General features: G+C 37.6%; 1 protein-coding gene across 1 annotated transcript; it reads left to right on the forward strand.

The window, feature by feature from the left end:
- The first annotated feature begins 5,010 nt into the window (after positions 1-5,010).
- On the forward strand, positions 5,011-15,727 carry LOC122137163 (gastrula zinc finger protein XlCGF8.2DB-like). The gene is made up of 2 exons (XM_042722881.1): positions 5,011-5,065; positions 14,367-15,727. The coding sequence occupies exons 1-2, from the start codon at positions 5,011-5,013 to the stop codon at positions 15,074-15,076; spliced, it is 765 nt and encodes a 254-aa protein (XP_042578815.1). The 3' UTR covers positions 15,077-15,727.
- The last annotated feature ends 2,798 nt before the right edge of the window (positions 15,728-18,525 follow it).

Below are 18,525 nucleotides of genomic sequence, written 5' to 3' on the forward strand. Positions count from 1 at the left end.
TGTTGGTTATATTACACTGAACACTTATCTAATGCTTTATGAGTTATTTAATTAATTGTTTCTGTTGCAGACCAGGAGGCTTGAGGTGAAGGTTGCCGTTGCAATGGTGCAGCACAATGTTCAATTTGCCGTTGCTGACCATTTCAGCCCCTTGTACAAAGAATGTTTTAGAGACTCCCCCACGGCTCAGAGCTTTAAGAGCGCAAGCACCAAAACAACGTGCATCATAAATGAAGCAGTGGCACCTCATTTTAAGAAGGAACTGGTGATGAAGATGAGAGAGAATCCCTTCACACTTGTCACAGATGGCTCAAATGATACTACTTTGAATTTAACAACTACCAGTTATTTGTATTTTTTATCCATTTCTACATGTACACTATTACAATTTTTGAACAACATGCTTGTTTAGTTATGCACTGTATGTTACAGGTCTAGAGAAGATGAATCCCCTCACAGTACGAATATTTGACAGCAACAAAGTTGTGCACAGATTCTTTGATATGTGCACCACAAGTGGGCGGAGCTGTGGAACTGCTGAAGTGATTTATAAAAAAATCAATGACACCCTGCAGGAAAGCAACGTCCCTTGGAGAAACTGTGTAGGCCTCTCTATTGACAATGCTCCTGTAAATACAGGTGCCAACAATTCAATTGCAGCCAGAATGCTGAGAAATGGCAGCATTTACATACATGGATGCCCCTGTCATATTATCCACAACACTGCCAAACAGGCAGGGCAGAGGTTATATATTTATATTACCAATCTGTACCAAGTCCAATGCCAAGTAAAACAGTTTGCTTGATAGTGTTGTATTAAATATTTGAATTCATGTATTTCAGATATCTGGATTTGATCCTGAAGATCTGGCAGTGGATGTTGGGTATTAGTTTAAGGGAAGCACCAATCGTAAAGGTTACCTGGCAGGTTTGTGATTCAACCAGCTCTACTTTTATACAACAAAATGCAGACTTTTTCTATTGATGTTACATATATATATATATATATATATATATATATATATATATATATATATATATATATATATATATACACACACACACACACACACACATATATATATATATATATATATATATATATATATATATATATATATATTAATATATATATTAATTTATTTATTTTTTTTCAGAATTTTGTTACTTCCATGACAGTGAGTACATGGAAATGCTTCTGCACATTTCAGTGCGATGGTTAAGCCTGGAGAGGTGTATTACTCGGATTCTGTGACAGTATGGGCCACTAACCAGCTATTTTAAATCTTTAAGTATGTTGCTTATTTCATTGACAGTAGTACAGGTGCATTACACCAAACTAAATATATATTTTAAGCACAATCTGTTTTTATTCACAGATGAGAAACAACCTGGCTGGTGGATGCTTTTTCCAAGCCCCTGACTGAAGTTTACCTCCTTTTCTATCAAGCGATGCTGCCAGTGTTCTCCACACTGAACCTCCTCCTCCAGAGAGAAAGGTCTTCCATCTTCCAGCTCCATGGAGAGATAACATGCAAGGTTTGGCCATGCTGCTGCTTATTTGTCAAAGGCTGATATGTCCTTTTTCAAGTAATACATGGAAATCTTTTATGAACTTAAAATTTGCAGATGAGAAAGTTCATCATGAAACTGTTTGCGAGGTTCATGAAGCCGTTAACACTACAGGGCCGACAAGTCCATGACATCCTCTACATGGACCCACTAAACCAACTGCCAGGTAAAACTTCCAAGTCTCACATAAGGAGACAGACCTGTACTTTTGGGAATATTGTTACTGGGTGGGTTGGGTGATATCTCTGATGTTATGGAAAAGGCATAAAATGTGTGTAGGCATACAATGTATATGTAGTCTATGGGTAAAATAGCATGCTTACATGGAGGAATACCTTCAACCACTTGCACTTATTGTGCATATCTTGCTGAATATATGTGCACTTACTGTTTTTCTAGTTTTGAGTTAAAGTGCTGATTGCCAGGTAAAATTCCTGTGTGTCTACCTGATGCATTTGGCGAATAAAAAGTGATTTTTAATCTGATATACTGTTTAAATTAGCTGGACTTAATTTGCTTGATCTATTTTTGTTGTCTGTCTGTCAGGAGAAAAACTAAATATTGGCTTCACCACCAGAGCTACCCTCAACAGGCTGCTTGAGTCTGGAGACACCACACCTCGGGAGGTGCAGCTATTCCAGCAGGCAGCACTAGCGTTTCTGGTCAGGGCTGTGGAGTATGGAGTCCAAAAACTCCCCCTGAAGGAGGCCCTGCTGAAGCACGCTCAATTCGTTGATGTGCAGCAGAGGACAGAGTGTGGGGTGGAAGATGCCCTGTACTTCGTAGACAGGCAAGGGTTTCACATTTTCCAAGATTTCAACATATTTAATACTTTAACTTTAATTTGGACCATGGTCACAAAACAAATACTTAATCCGTTCTTCACACTTGGTGCTCTTTTTAGATTTCAGGAACTACTTCCTTTCAATGGGCCAGAGGAACAGGACAAGCTGAGTGAGGAGTTCTTGGAATATCAACTCATGGATATTCCCATGCCACAAGATCCCACCACCTTTAACGCTGAGGGGTTTTGGGGGAGCATGTTCTCAATCAAGTGCAAAGTAAGAAATATTTGGCATCACATGACATACACACAACTGAAATCATAAAAGCAAAGCATTTGAGTAATAGAGGCTCTTGGTTCCTTCTTTCAAAGGTGACCGGTTTGAGCCAGTTTGGGAGGCTTTCTAAAATAGCTGCATTGGTGTTAGTGCTCCCTGATTCAAATGCCGACGCTGAGAGGGTTTTCTCCATGGTGGGATTAAACAAGACCAAAACCAGGAACAGCTTAGCACTTGATGGAACCCTGTCATCCATCATGACAGTAAAAATGGCTGGCCTGGAGCCACAGGGCTTCAAATGGGAGCCACCAACCCCTGTGCTGAAGGCCTCAAAACCAGCTACCAACACCTACAATAAACAACACTGACCGTTATCTCTCTCACACACGAATAAATGCTGAATTAAATAAATATTATTTTATTTGTACGTATACTTTTTACATATACTGTGTTTAGGCTAACTGAGACTTGTTATAGCACTTATATATCATTGCTCTTTTGTTGTTTTTGATTGCTTCCATTGTCCTCATTTGTAAGTCGCTTTGGATAAAAGCGTCTGCTAAATGACTAAATGTAAATGTAAATTTGTAAGAATATGTGTCATTTATGAGATCAGACACCCGTCCCCATCAAACCCCGGCGCCAAAATCTCACTCTGAACTCAGTTCAGAACTTGAGAGCCCTGTGGTACCTTACACAAGACTTTTGGCTGAGGTGGAACACTTCTCAGAGTCAAAGCAGGCTGTACTGCTCATAAATAAACCCTGGTCAACACTGGCTGTCAAACTCATTAGCTATTTTACTGTATTTTGTAAAACCACTATAGGTATATAGAAGATAGCCACACACTGCAGGAGAACTCTAGCACCATACCAACTTGTATTAATTGAAATGTAAATATTGTGGTTAAATGTAATAATGTTGCTTAAATACACAACTTTCATGCATTACTAACATTTCCCCCGAAGACAGAGCAGTATAACGTGCGTTGAAGTTTAATCGTGATTTTTAATTGAAGTGAGTCTCAAGATAACTTAGGCGTGGATTGTGAAATCAGGTTCAAATGACACTTTAACTGTGTCCAATGCTTGAGAACAGATATTGAGGACACAATAGAGTTTAATAACTGCATCAACATTTAATAAGAACATTAAGAAAGTACAAACTTGATCATTTTGATCATACATTGAATTGTTGGCTATTTCTACAAATATACCTGTGCTACTTATGACTGGTTGGTTTTGACATATTTGTTTACTAATGTGAAATTATATTATTTTAGCGTCTAGACAAAACTTTTATTTTGGTGTGGCGTTATGACGTCATAAGGCTCCTGCGTCTGTGATTCGGCTGAAGAAAAGGTGTGTGCTTTTAATCGTTTAAAGTGTTTAAATCAATCAAACTTATTTGGAGAATTGTATGTAAAGCTGTGCTTATTTTTACCCTAGTGACATTACCGAAGGTTGTTTCGTGTGAGTGAAGCGCACGAGTAACAGAGGTGTTCAGTGAATCAGTTTATCTTCACACGAGTTCAGTCACTGAAAGTAGCGATGCAGAGCTTTTCGAAACTCTGAGTCAAATGAATCAATTTCATCGTGAAATGATTCATTGATTCGAAACGCTCGCTGACGTCACACTGCCGCTCAAAATACAAACGTGTCGCAAATTTTACAAACAAACTGCAAATGTTTTCATCAAAGTATTAAATCTAACATAAATCAGTAAATGCCAAATATACATCTAAATACGAATATGAACCTGCCAGTTGATTTGTGTATTTTTATTTTTTTTGTAAAGAACATTATAATTATAAGTGCACTTATTTTTTTGTCTTTAATTGTGCTGCTGAACTAAGGAGCTGATTGAGAAGCACCCAGAGATGTATCTTGCATTTATTTTTCTTTCTGTTAATCATTCTCTTCTTAAACAGGACAAAGTGTTCAAACAGACAGAAAAACTCTTGGATTAACTGAGATCCACGTGACACACGATAATAAAGATGGCATTTATTAAAGAGGAGAGTGAAGACATGAAGACTGAAGAAACATTCAGAGTCAAACATGAAGATACTGAGGAACAAACAAAGATGGAGTTTATTAAAGAAGAGAGTGAAGACATGAAGATTGAAGAAACATTCAGAGACAAACATGAAGATACTGAGGAACAAACAAAGATGGAGTTTATTAAAGAGGAGAGTGAAGACATGAAGATTGAAGAAACATTCAGAGACAAACATGAAGATACTGAGGAACAAACAAAGATGGAGTTTATTAAAGAGGAGAGTGAAGACATGAAGATTGAAGAAACATTCAGAGACAAACAAGAAGATACTGAGGAACAAACAAAGATGGAGTTTATTAAAGAGGAGAGTGAAGACATGATGATTCAAGAAACATTCAGAGTCAAACATGAAGATACTGAGGAACAAACAGGTTGGCTTTTATTCTCAAAGCTGAACTCACTCATATGATCCTTATTAAAATGTCCAGCTCTATAGAAACAGAGTTATGAAAATAATACTTAAGTAATCAGCAATCAAGTCACCTTTATGTATATATTGCTTTATATAATACTGATCGTATCAAAGCAGCTTTACAGTGTTAAACAGGAAAGAAATAGTTTGTCAATAATGCAAGAGGACAATAACAGAGTATCATGCCTTTATATTATAATTAAGTAAAACTATAAGCAAGAACATGGTCCTCTTTTCAATACAATACCAGTTGTTATACAAGTTAAGTGATGATGGTGACCTATACTCAGAATTTGTGCTCTGCATTTAGGACATAGTACATAGGTTTTGATGTAAAAGGAGCAGGCAGCCTAAATAATAAAATGTAAATAGTTTCTGTTATTATGTGTAATTAGCTGTGTTTCCATCCAAAGATTCAAATTAAACTTATGTGCAAAACTGGAATATCGCATAAACATATGCGAATAAAGCACTGTTTCCACCCAACGAGTCAAAGAGAACAAAATCGTCACTTCCTGGTAAACTGTGGCAATAAATATCACTAAGAATATAAGAGAAGCCACTGAATATAATAATTTTCATATATGATATAAATTACTTGCACCTCAGAGCGAGCAGGTGTAACACAATAAATGCTTTCAATGCTTTCGGAGATGGATGCTGCTGTTTGGGAACGCAGTCATGTGAGACAATTATACAGAAATACTTTGACGACAGACTTTGCTCAGGCATTTCAGAAAGACCATAACAACATATAGATGCTGTGAACGAGATCGGTCCGCTGCTAGTCAGGTTATCCCGTCTCATAGTGCAGAGTCACATGACTCTATTTGGAGGAATTTATTTGGTAAATGTTTTTCCATCATAGTTTATGCACATTTTTTCTTATCTGACAATAAGCTTATCCTACTCAAATATGAGCATAAGGTTTTTTTTTTATGCATAGTTTTAGAATTTATGCACATCATAAACTTCCTGCACCTCGTCTATTAATTGTTTAGCGTGACAAGTTATCCCTTACTTCTCAGCGTGAGAAATGCAAGGTGTGGTGTCAAGAGTGTGTGAACTGGTTGAAATGCTACAGTGAATGCGTGAGACTTGAGAGCCCTGCAACTGTTTAAGTTCACTTAAGATGTAACCAAGTGTGTTAACACGAATGCTCGTCAAACGGACAATTTGACAATTTTGTGTGCATTTCTCCTTTCATGTGTGATAGGACACGAAAGAGAACTGAATTTAGTAGTCGTGCACTGTTTGAGAGGTGCTTTTCTGTGTGTGCGATTCGGGTGTGTGCACTCAGAAACCTGGACCAAATTAAGTGCTCTTTCATGCTGTCACGCTTCTCAATTTTATCCATTTTTGAACATTTTATGAGACGTGCAGCAAGTGTACGCTAGCTTATGTCCCACCCGATAGATCAATAGGTTGCGCATCTGTCCTCCTAACCAACAAATCAACCGTCCCTAACATTTCTGTCTCATTTTTATTTGTTGACAAAAGGTGTCAGTAGGTTTTCATCATAGTTTTGGTAATTCAAAATTAGGTTTTTAGTTTTGGACACTGAAAAAATGTTGTTGATGAAAATTATTAGTCAATTAAATTAAAGGTCCCCTGAAGTGCCTTGAAACACGCAGCATTATTCTATGTGGTGACGTAATCTCAACTGAAACCGGAATAGAGGGTGGGACATATTGAGCAGCCCCGCCACTTTTTAAAATAGCCAATAGTGTTTTGTTTTAGGGCTGCACGTTTTCAAGTTTTTCATTAACCGTTAACCGAGGCCCTTAGCGGGTAATACTCGGTTAACCATAGTGTGCGCCAGGGTTATTATTTTTAGTTTATTAAGCTGACGATCGCCATCTCCGTAGTGAACGCGCCTATAGAGAGAAATGCACATCATGGATTACATAATAAGAGAGTAGCCTATTTCTTTTTGTTTTAAATTGTTAAAAGACATTTCAAGCTTTCTTAAGATATATTTCGCTGAGTTTCGTTAAATTAGGATGAGATGCGCTCCAGTTCACGAGCAATGCAAGTGACCGCGAGGGCGCCTGCATGATTAGGCCTATCGTCTGCTATATTTGCTTCTTATTTATTAAATCCAGGCAATTGGTTGATAAAAAAAAGTATTAAAATTAAGATACAATTTATACAAAATGAAATTCACTTCAAAAAAGTCTTTCTACAAAACAAAACTTAATTAAGCGGTCAAAATCACGTCTGACCCGCTCCATGCCTCTCGATATTGCGCATCCTATCTTACTCGTGCGGTTCACTTTTCATAACCAACATAAATTAAAGAATAACATTATAATATTTTAACATATTAAACTAAATAAGCTTATTTAATGGCTACAACACCTATAGTAGACCTAGACTCTCTATTTGTACAAATTGCTGCACATTCATTTTATTCTGAATTTTGCACACATAAGTTGAATGGCATTTTTTTGTGCATGCATGTAAAACATATCTGCAACATTTATCAAGTTCACTGATAATTATGCGTGCATTTATGAATTATTATCTTAATGAAACAACGACGAAGCATATAAACTGCTTTGTTTGTTTAGAATGGAATGGATCGCAAATAGATCCGAATGAAGAAACGAACCATAGTAGAAAATGTTTTTTTCGTCTATTTGAAAGTTAGGCTAATAAACATGTTGCATTTGGCGGCCTGATTATGTCATTTTTTAAGTTACATAGCCTGCCTCCAGGTTTCTTCAACTTGACTAATTAAGAGGCGATACTTGACCGGCATATCATCAAAATGTCTGGAAAACGAAATCTCTGCCGGTCACTTTGACCGGCACCATTTTTTTCTAACTGAAACTCTGGTGTGCGCGCCACAACCCCGAGATACAGACACACAAAAAAAGGGGTAGTTCATTTTTAACACCTTTAATAACTGGTTGGACCACATTTGAAAAGCATTTATAGAAATAAAACGCATGCAGTGGTAAGGACAGAGCAGTTAAAGTAGGTCACTGACTTTAAAGTAGGCCCTAGAATTTAATGCAGTCATATTATAGCACACTTTTTTTTAGAAACTTTGTGCAAAGAAACAGTCAAATAAATGCGTACAACAACAACATTTATCTACACCCATTTTTAACAGTAACAAGGTGAGTTTTGTGCCTATAGCTTACACTGCAACAAAGGGCAAACTAAATACAAAATTGATTTAAATAATTAAAACACAAGAGCATAGACCCACATTTTTCTTTTTTTTAAATAAAAATCCCAAAAAATAAAATGACCAAATATGCTTGTCTGCATTTTCAGGGAATAAATTACCCAAATTAGGCACCAAATTAAATCAGGCTGCTCTACAGAAATCATTGTATTCGAATTGCTTAGTTTTTATTAAGAAATATTAACATGTCAACGTGATCGGGAGTGAGACTGGTGCGCAGTCTATTTACCGTAAGTCCAGCTACTGAAAACACCCTCTCTGAAGGTACAGATGTGCCAGGTATGCACAAATACTGTTTAGCAAGGTTGGCCAATCTGGGAAATCAACTGGCGTTTTGCTTCCACCAGTCCACGGGGCTCATTTCTAGGCCAATGGGACTGTCGCTAAGAAAGTTTTTGACTTCTGTTTCACAACTGGTGAAGGCTGATGAAAAGTAGTTTTCGCCAAGTATGAGTGCCATCGCCGTGGCTGCGCTGGCTTTGGCACTTTGTGCTGGGGCCGCCTCCTCTTGCCCGTGTTCTACACTTTGCGTAATGGCTTCTGTTACATTTGGTACATTGTACGGAACATTAGCTGCAAGGCTACAGAGTTTTGCATTTGCCAGCACTCTTTTTTTCTGGAGATAAGAACCCGAGATCGCTGGGGATGACAACATCTCTGGCTCATCAACCTGCGCACACGTATTTAGAATTTACTACATGCAAACTTTAACTTAGTGAAACTATCAATAATCGTCTGGTACCTACCTTCATTCTTTCAGACAGGGAGTTTCGGACTTTAGTTTTAAACTCCACCAGAACCCTGTTCGCATCGCCTTCGCTTTGTAGGTGTGCATTTATTAGTCCAAAGGTGATGGGATAAGTGAAATGGACACTTCCCTTTCTGCAGACATAACTGTAGTTGCACACTTGAGCGCTTTTAGAGTTGGCACAACATCTTCAATAAGCTGCCAGTGCGCGTCCTTTAACTCCAAAATCCGTGCATCTTGAACTTTCGTTACAGTGCGATCTGACAGCACCGCAGTAACTGCCCACAGCTGTTCTAATAGGCACTCAAACATGTCACAGATGCTGTTCCACCTGGTTTTACAGGACTGTATTAGTTTGTGGTGTGGCAGTTTCATTTGTTGTTGTTTTCTTTCAAGCGCTTTTGTTGCCACTGAGCTGTGGTTGAAATGGCTCACAAGCTTTGCAGCAGCGGAGATGACGCGGTTCAAAAAAAGAGAAAATCCATCATTTATAGCTAGCTGAAGCGTATGCGCAAAGCATGACACAGAATGCACAATGTTTTTTGCGTTGTCGTGCACACAGGCAATCACTCGTCCCGTAAGAGCCCACTTTTCCACGGACTCCCTTAACTTATCTGCTAGGTTATCAGCTGTATGGCGAACGGGCAGGGCTTCAGTTAAAAGGACAAATGATTTTAAAATCCAATCTTCGTCAATGTAATGGCTCGTAATAGTTATGTAACTTTCCGTGTTTAGAGCAGTCCAGCAATCCGTAGTGATGGCAACTACATCAGGTGACTGTAGATCTTCTTTGAGCGAATCTCTTTTTGCCTCATATCGTTTTTCAATGCGGCGTGTGATTGCCGAAAGCGAGGGAATGCTGTAGCGGGGTTGAACAATATCAATCAGTTCTTTAAAGCCTTCGCCCTCCACCATTCTAATTGGCATCATGTCCTTTTCAATCATTCTGCAAATCCCCTGTGTTATGGATTCGGCTTTAGCACCACTGCACATGTTTTGCGCTAGCATCGTGGGGATGGTAGGCTGGGCGAAGGTACTCACAGGCTCCGCGGCCGCCTCTCTAATGATGCCCGGGTGTTGGCTGTTGAGATGGTACAACAACGAGGTTGTACTTGAAGTATATCTAAGCACTGCATTGCAATACTTGCATTTTGCCCCGTCACTCTCAATTTTAAAGTGCTCCCACGCTGTACTTTTCTTTGCCCGCTTCATATTAGAAAACTGGTCATGACTTCTTGTGGACGTTACAAATGTCTGGGAGCGCTCTGGTGGTCTCTAGTGGTGCAAAAATGTATTACAACTAAATTCAATGCACGCCATTGACGCCACTTAACCGAGCAAAATGTTTCACTCGGTTACGCAATTTTTAACGGTTAATCGGTTAACCATGGACACCCCTATTTTGTTATTCTGCTCAGGCCAGAGTCGTTGAGCTTGGTAAAGCCACATTTGACAGCCACAGTCTAATAGATTACTCCTAGATTCAATATGAAACTCTTAGTAAAACAAAACAATGGTCATTAACATGCTGAGGCTGTATAGTTGTAAAAGTTTTTAATATATGCAGACTCGCACATATGATCCGCTCCGTGCGATCGCGTCTCTGGACCGGAGCCAAAGTCCGGATCAGACTGTGTGCGCTGCCATGGCTCGTGTGAAACAATGTGAAACCAAACCTCATTTGCACCAATCGAAAGCATATTTACACTGTCTGAATCGTTCCCTATCAACTACATTGTGCACTACAAGCCATTCACCGTTCAGAAAATACTACACTGTGAACAAGTGACTGATCTCAGCCGGCGCTTTAGCATCTATCTATAGTGCAAGTGGCGGGAGCTTCGGATTCTAGAGAGTATTTGATTGGTCAGAAGATTTGATGAGAAGATGAAGTAAGATGCGATGTCAAAAAAAATCATTGATCTGTTTTGGTGGAAGTGACGAACTGCAATCTTTGAATGCTTATATCTTCTAAATGCGAATTTTGTTACTATTTTGGAGCACACTGCTTCATAGATAACCTTAAGAATAACATTGATACGAACACCCCAAAAAAAAAATTTAACCTAACCCTAATTTCTAACCTAACCCTAATTTTGATTTCATGGGGACTTTAACACTACTTTCAGGGCTATAGAGGTCGTCTCTAGGTGCTGAACCCACCATCTGATCAGGATACAGACTTGATCTGGTGGCTACGGTGACCTCAGAATAAGAATGAAAGAGACTATTAGAGAATATTAGCGTAGATGCCATTCTTCTAACAAGGTAACAAGTACATTGTGTGTTATTGGAAGTGTTCCTGGTTTCGGTTGACCTAATTAATGCAGCCTAACAATTCTTTAATGGATTTGAATATTAGAAATTTGTTAGTGTGTTATGTGTAAACCAGGTTAAAGAGATGGGTCTTTGATCTAGATTTAAATTAACAGAGTGTGTCTGCCTCATGAACAGTGTTAGGTAGATTATTCCAGAGATTTGGCGCTAAATAGGAAAAGGATCTGCCGCCCGCAGTTAATTTTGATATTCTAGGTATTATCAAATGGCCGGAGTTTTAATCTAATCTTAATTATGAATGCAATAGAGCCGTAGTTCACTGACAAGTTACGCAATGTGTAGTAAATGCTGCTCCATCTGAAAGCACGTGATTTACTACCAATCACAGAACCAACTTTACTGACGAGATGTGCATGACAATCGCATGTGATTAATTGCACAGCCCTAGTTCTAGGTTATTAAATATGGAGGTTTTTGGTCCAAAAATGAACACCTCAGTTTTTTCAGAAATTAGCAGTAGGAAATGACTATTCATCCCTTTTTTTTATATCTAACTATACATTCTGTTAGTTTTGCAAATTGGTATGTTTCATCGGGCTGCGAAGAAATATAGAGGTGATTATCGTCAGCATAACAGTGAAAGCTAACACCATGTTTCCTGATGATATCTCCAAAGGATAATATGTAAAGCATGAAAAGTAGTGGTCACCCAATCTCATGCTAATCTTGAGTACCTATAGAGTACTATTGCATCCTTCACAGGGGCTCAACCCTAAGGATTTTTTTTCTACTTGCCCTGCCAATATTTTCAACAGCCCTGCCACAAACAAAAAATAAAATAGCTGGTGTTATCATTGTTTTTGAACCATGTTATCTTTTATTGTAATAAATAAGCTTATGTGACACCAAACTTTTAGATACCAATTGAATGTTACATTTCTTGATTCCAATTTCAGTACCACAGCAAAAACTGCCAAACAAATGTAAAGTTAAATATAAAGACAAGTAAGCTGTCAGTAATAAGTAGAAGAAAGATACAAATGAAACAACATCGGACAGGCTGAATGAAGATACAATTTCAGTCTCTGCCAGCAGGTGGTGCTTGTGGAACAGCAATAATATAACATTTCCTTGGTTACCACTGTAAACGAAGCAGCTCAGCACTTAACGTTACTTTAAATGCAAGATGAAAAGAAAACGCCATGTTAACTTTTTTGATGACAGTTCCCATGACAGAGATACATTTATATAAACCCCCAATTCAATATTTATGATTTTCTACCAATATTCCATGCATCAGTGAGTTTGCTCTGCATTCTACAGTATTTTCTTCTCTTTACGTCCGTCTTCAGCGTCTCTGGCCTCTGCTAACTGTCCATTTACTTACTTCATAATATTTCCATACAAATTAAATTTTGAAAAAAATGATTGCAGTGCAGTGTTCCCTGAACAGAAATAGGTTAAAAAAAATAAAAGACAGTCGACTGGTAGGTGCATCTGTAATTCACTTAATTATTAATCTATATCTAATTTATACAGTGTGTGAAATGACGTGTGGCCAAATATGGTGACCCATACTCGGAATTTGTGCTCTGCATTTAACCCATCCAAGTGCACACACACAGTAGTTAAAACTACAAAGTTACTTTCCAAGACTGGTACCTTCAAATATTTGAACATACTTTTGTATGTATTTGTTCAAGTGCAAGAATGCACACTGTACAGAGAGAACACAGTGCAAGAGTATTTAATATAGTCTACTTTAACGTCTTGCTTGAATGATTTAAAATCACTTTGAATTTTTAAATTAGCAAGACTTAAAAACACGTGCAAATTATAAACTTGGTGATGACAAATTCATCAACTGTCCCGAGCATCTTTCACACTACAAAATTTTTAGGGTGTACTCACACTAGGCGTTTTGAACCGTGCTCAAACGTGTTTGACCCTCAAAACCTGGTTCGTTTGACTAGTGTGAGCGCTCCGTGCCGCTCTTGGGCACGGTTCATTTTGGAAGAGGTGGGCCAGGGCACGGTACGCATGCAGTCTGAGTGCTAACTGCGCCGGAGTGCGGAACAGATACTATCTTGTGTGCACTACTGTCATCATTATGACCGCAAACACATTCTATTACTACTACTACTACTACAACACTACAGTTTTCAATTAATTTAATTCAGTCAAGTATATTTATGTTTATAATTGCTCTGGTTCTTACCTTATTGATGAACAGCAAATGTAGTTTGCGAGTAAAGCTCTCGTAAAGCTGTGAATTATTTCATTAACCTCAGCTGTCGCCATAATTTTCTGATAAATACAAGTGAAAATCAATGCACGGCATAAATTATAAATGAATTATTATTAATTATTCGGTAGAATATTAGTGAAAGTGGTTTTCTCCATTATCTTGTATATGACGTTAGCATGAAGAAGTTTAGGGCAAGAGAGCTTTTATGCTTGTAAACGTTACATACTAATATGTATAAACATTGAGACCTGGCTGGGAATGTAGCATTAAAGTGAAACCTGCAGCAGTTTTTGTCATTGAAGTAAAAAAAGAGTGTTCTATGTTCAGTTTATAGTTTATGCATATACTTCGTGAAGACTGTGTGTTTAAAGTTTGCTGTTTTTCAAAGCCTATCAAGTGTTAAAATAATGGCTTTCAATTATACCGTAAAGTTTAATTAACTAATATTGAGGAGGAAATGCATTTAATAGAGACAGATCAGTAGCAGTATTGATATCCAAGTTGGCCTTCATTAATAATAGGCTACTTGGAAAAAAGATGCTAGTAAACCACATATTTTAAATTTACAATCTTTGTTGTTTCTACAATAATTTGGGGATTCGGTTTGAAAATGACAATATGAACACTATATTAATATGCAATTTATTACTTGAAATGTGCAATTAATTAGTTCACTTAAATCAATTGACAGCACTAGTCTAAATGACTAGACTAAACTAGTGACTTTTTGATGTCTGTTGCTTTGTGCCATTAAACTTTTAACTTGTATTTTTCTTATTTCACCTCAGACCTGATGGCGCTGAAAGAGGAGAGTCAAGAACTGAATGGAACTCAAGAGAAAGATCAAAATGAGAAACATCGTGATTTCAAAGCTGAAGAAAATATAATATGCTCTCAGTGTGGAAAGTGTTTTACACAGAAAAAAAACCTTAACGTCCACATGAGAGTTCACACTGGAGAGAGACCTTACACCTGCAAACTGTGTGGGAAAAGTTTCTCAGTAAGTGGAAATCTTAAAAATCACATGAGAAGTCACACTGGAGAGAAGCCATTTGTGTGTGATCAGTGTGGAAAGAGTTTTAAACAGAAAAAACTCCTTAATGGCCACATGAGAGTTCACACTGGAGAGAGACCATTCACATGTGATCAGTGTGGAAAGAGTTTCAGATACAAAGAAAACCTTAATTATCACATGATGATTCATTCAAGAGAGAACAGTTTTAAATGTCGTCAGTGTAAAAGAAGTTTCTCAGACATTAAACACCTTAAGAATCATGTTAAAATTCACATCGGAGAAAAGCTTTTCATGTGCCATCACTGTGGAAAGAGTTTAACAAACAATGCAAACCTTGAGGATCACTTGAGAATTCACACTGGAGAGAAACCTTTCAGCTGCCCTCAGTGTGGAAAGAGTTTCAGGCTCAAAGGAAACTTAAAGACTCACATGAGGATTTACACTGGAGAGAAGCCGTTCACATGTGATCAGTTTCTCATATAACAAACACCTGAAACATCATTTGCTAACTCATTCTGGGGAGAAATTGCTATTTTACTCTGCCTGACAAGGTTTAGAAAAAAGGAGCGATTTCTACAATCATCTGTGCATTCATTCTGGAAGACAATTATTGTCATTGTTAATATAAAAAAAAACGTCATGCAAATTTAAGATCCTGTTATTGTTTTTTCTGGCCCTTCCTGGTCGATTCCTTCCATGTATAGCTCATCGCAATCTGTCCGCAGAAAGTTGTGCAGAGCACAGCCAGCTAAAACAATGTCCTCCACTTTGGCAGTATCTTGAATGTTAATGGTGTTTAGAAAGACTCTAAAACGATTTGCAAGGATACCAAAAGCATTTTCTACCACCCTCCGAGCTCGTGAAAGTCTGTAATTGAGTATGCGTTGCTGAACTGATAGTCTGCGGTTTGGATATGGCTTCATGAGATACTCCTTCAAGGGAAATGCCTCATCTGCCACAATACAAAAAGACCCAGACAGTTTGGGAAGTTCCACTGAGTCTCAAATCCATGTGTCACTGTTCCACTGTGTCAGGGCACTGAAATACAAATAAATTACAACCAAGAACACATGTTGGCTTCTTTCATGCCAGCTACAGGATTCCTAAAATGAAAATCTTTAAAAAAAAAAAAAAAAAAAAAAAAAAAAAAAAAAAAAATGTACATAGATATATAAACATATTACACACATACCTTGAGGTATTTATCTTTTAAAACATGATAGATTGCAGAACAGGTTTCAGGAATGAATTGTCGAATGTTGATACCCCCACTCAGAACAGGTATGAAAGGTTCCTGAAGCTTTCCCCTGTAAATGATAGAAAGCACATAACACAGTTATCTATAGTGTATGGTTTCAACACATTTTCCAGTGTCAATCAAGCACTTTTTGTAGACATTTTGTAAATGCAGTATCAAAACCCTGTTGATGTTATACATCTACAAAACAGGCTGATTACACTTCTTCGTTGCATTAAATTATTACTGTATTATAAACAATTAAAAGTATGTCTATTTGTTAGTAGACTTGCCACAATATAGAACTAGAATTTCAAGCTAGCTCAAGCACATTATTAAAAATGAAAGTACACCTACCTTAAACTTAAAATGCATAGAACCACAGTGTAATCATGAGGCGTTCCCCGATGGAGATACAATCATGGTAGTTTGTGTTTTGCCTTTGGGTGATCGGACTGACGAGCAAAATTTTTCAAATCGGAGATTTCAGCTACCTCTAGCTCTCGACAAAGGTTCAGGAAAGCCCCTTGAGCTTTTCACTGTAGTATCCAAGAATTCACCCATTTAGTGCGGTTCCTCCAAATTTTACGCCTCCTATTCTTCTTTTCTTCTTCTACAATAGCAAGACCAAGTGCTGACAGCGCCAGTGCCATTTGCAGATTAACAGACATATTTGCACAAGCGAATCCCTCTATGGTGAGTGAAAATGGTACGCAAACGCTGCTTTGTTTATGGTTTGTTTGTGTGCAGTACTGGTTCTGGTTTCCCTTTTTACAATGACAATACTACTACAAAACTACTGCCACCTACAGGTATGGAAAGGTATATTCTCTCACGCAGGCACGGAATGCATGTTCTAGTTTGCAGTCGGCTGTCGTCTGTTTGGTGTGTTCAAGCGCAGCTTTTTGGCCCAGATGCAGCCGACGCGAGGCAACAACACAGTCGTCGGCTTGGTGTGTCCCGGTATTTAGAGATATTTTGCTCATTTTAGAGGGTTTGTCATTCCCCAGTACTTTTCATGCAAATTTCCTTTTGTCCCAAAAGGTGTTAACTCGATCAATGCAAATACCAATTTGTTAGTTCCAGTCTCCATTTCGGGGGATGTTGGTCTCGGGCTGAGTACTTAAAAAAAATCTTGCGAGAAGATCAGGGTGATTCTGCAGCCAGAATGAGCCCATAGTATGAAGAGTGTCCACACATTTTATACTATGTATTTTTCTACAAGTCCGGTATGCATGTTACTCTTAGATTCATCTTTGAGAAATTGATGTCTTGTATTGATTTGATATGTTTTAATTGGCTATGTAATTGGCATAATACATAGTTACCTGACTGATAACAAATTTACATTTTATTTTATTTTGATTTACTCTGAAAATTAATTTTCTCAAGTAGATTAAGTGAAGGCGTATGTTACCGCAAATCTGCGTCCAGGGTTAGTACATACTAAATCTCAGTTTAAATGGAGCATAGGGCATATCAGGTGATATTATAGATTTCTGACTAACTGCTAGTTTAGTTAAGTTGTTATGCAGTTGGATTAACTATGACAATAGACAATTCTCATAAGACATTAACAGACAATTATCTTTTATTGTAAAACCTGACAAGATCGCGAAATCGAAAGTGAAAGCATCCGAAGCCGAGCTTATAACATAGCAAAAAAAGGAACTCCCATTCACAAAATTCAAAATCACAAATAATACTACTGATGAAAAAGAATGTGTTGAATGCTAACCACTTTCGTTTCCATATAACTACAAACTATGATAAAGTTCAAAAGCATGCATTGATTAAATCGCATGTTGTAGCAAAAAAAACAAACAAAAACAAAACGTGCGCGACCAACTGAGAAAGTTAGTTGCAAAAGAGCGACCAGTGGGAAGAACGAGTCTGGAGTGCTGAATCGCCCAGCTCCCCGGTCAATGATCTAGCACCCCCTCAGCACCTGCGTTCAAAATTCTCTGGCGCCGCCCTTGGTATGGTACATCGATGTATTTTTGAAAAGTGAAAATTAAGTTAAGTTTTCTCAACTCTAAACCCAATCCCCAGGTAAATTAGGTTATTAAATAAACAACTAGCAAAACAATTTAAAACATAAAAAATGCTGTTACAAATAAAGACACAAAAAGGTGACTTAACTGAATACCTGTTTTTTGTTTACATGCTTTGAAAGTGCTTTCAGACTATGCATACAGATTAATATAAACTGATGTCTGAAACCAGTGCCCTGGGAAAACTGGTGAACAGCAAACCTAACACATGGAAACAGTATTTGGATGCTGTGATGTTCAGCCTAAGGACAAAAAAAAAAAAAAAAACCTACGTATATCATTCGTTCACATTTATTTAATATTGAAAGTTTAAAAAAAAGTGCTTTTTAATTTTTAATTTATCTATTTTTCCAATAAAATGAAAACAAGAATCCAGCTTAATTTTGTTTTCCGTTCAGGGGTAGAAAAATGTAAACAGTTTAAATATTTGATTTCTACACATGGGTGGGAATGAAACACCCCCTTCTGCTGATTGGCCATCTGAAAAATCAAACAGTGTCTTCATCAGTACTTCCTCAGTTCCACGCAGCAGAATAATTCAGCAGATTTAGAAGCAGAATCTTAATGCATTTAATGCAAGTTTATTTTTTTTCTTACCCCTCTGGTGATATTTTGATGTTTTAATCAAAATTCACTTCAGG

Source organism: Cyprinus carpio, chromosome B4 (assembly GCF_018340385.1).
Source record: "Cyprinus carpio isolate SPL01 chromosome B4, ASM1834038v1, whole genome shotgun sequence".
Classification (NCBI taxonomy): Eukaryota; Metazoa; Chordata; class Actinopteri; order Cypriniformes; family Cyprinidae; genus Cyprinus; species Cyprinus carpio.

What these genes read in the sequence shown, in the direction of transcription:
- LOC122137163 (XM_042722881.1), top strand. Translation starts at nt 5,011, where the DNA reads ATGATGATTCAAGAAACATTCAGAGTCAAACATGAAGATACTGAGGAA. An exon ending in AGATACTGAGGAACAAACAG is followed by an intron (nt 5,066 to 14,366) that starts GTTGGCTTTTAT and finishes ATTTCACCTCAG; the next exon opens with ACCTGATGGCGCTGAAAGAG.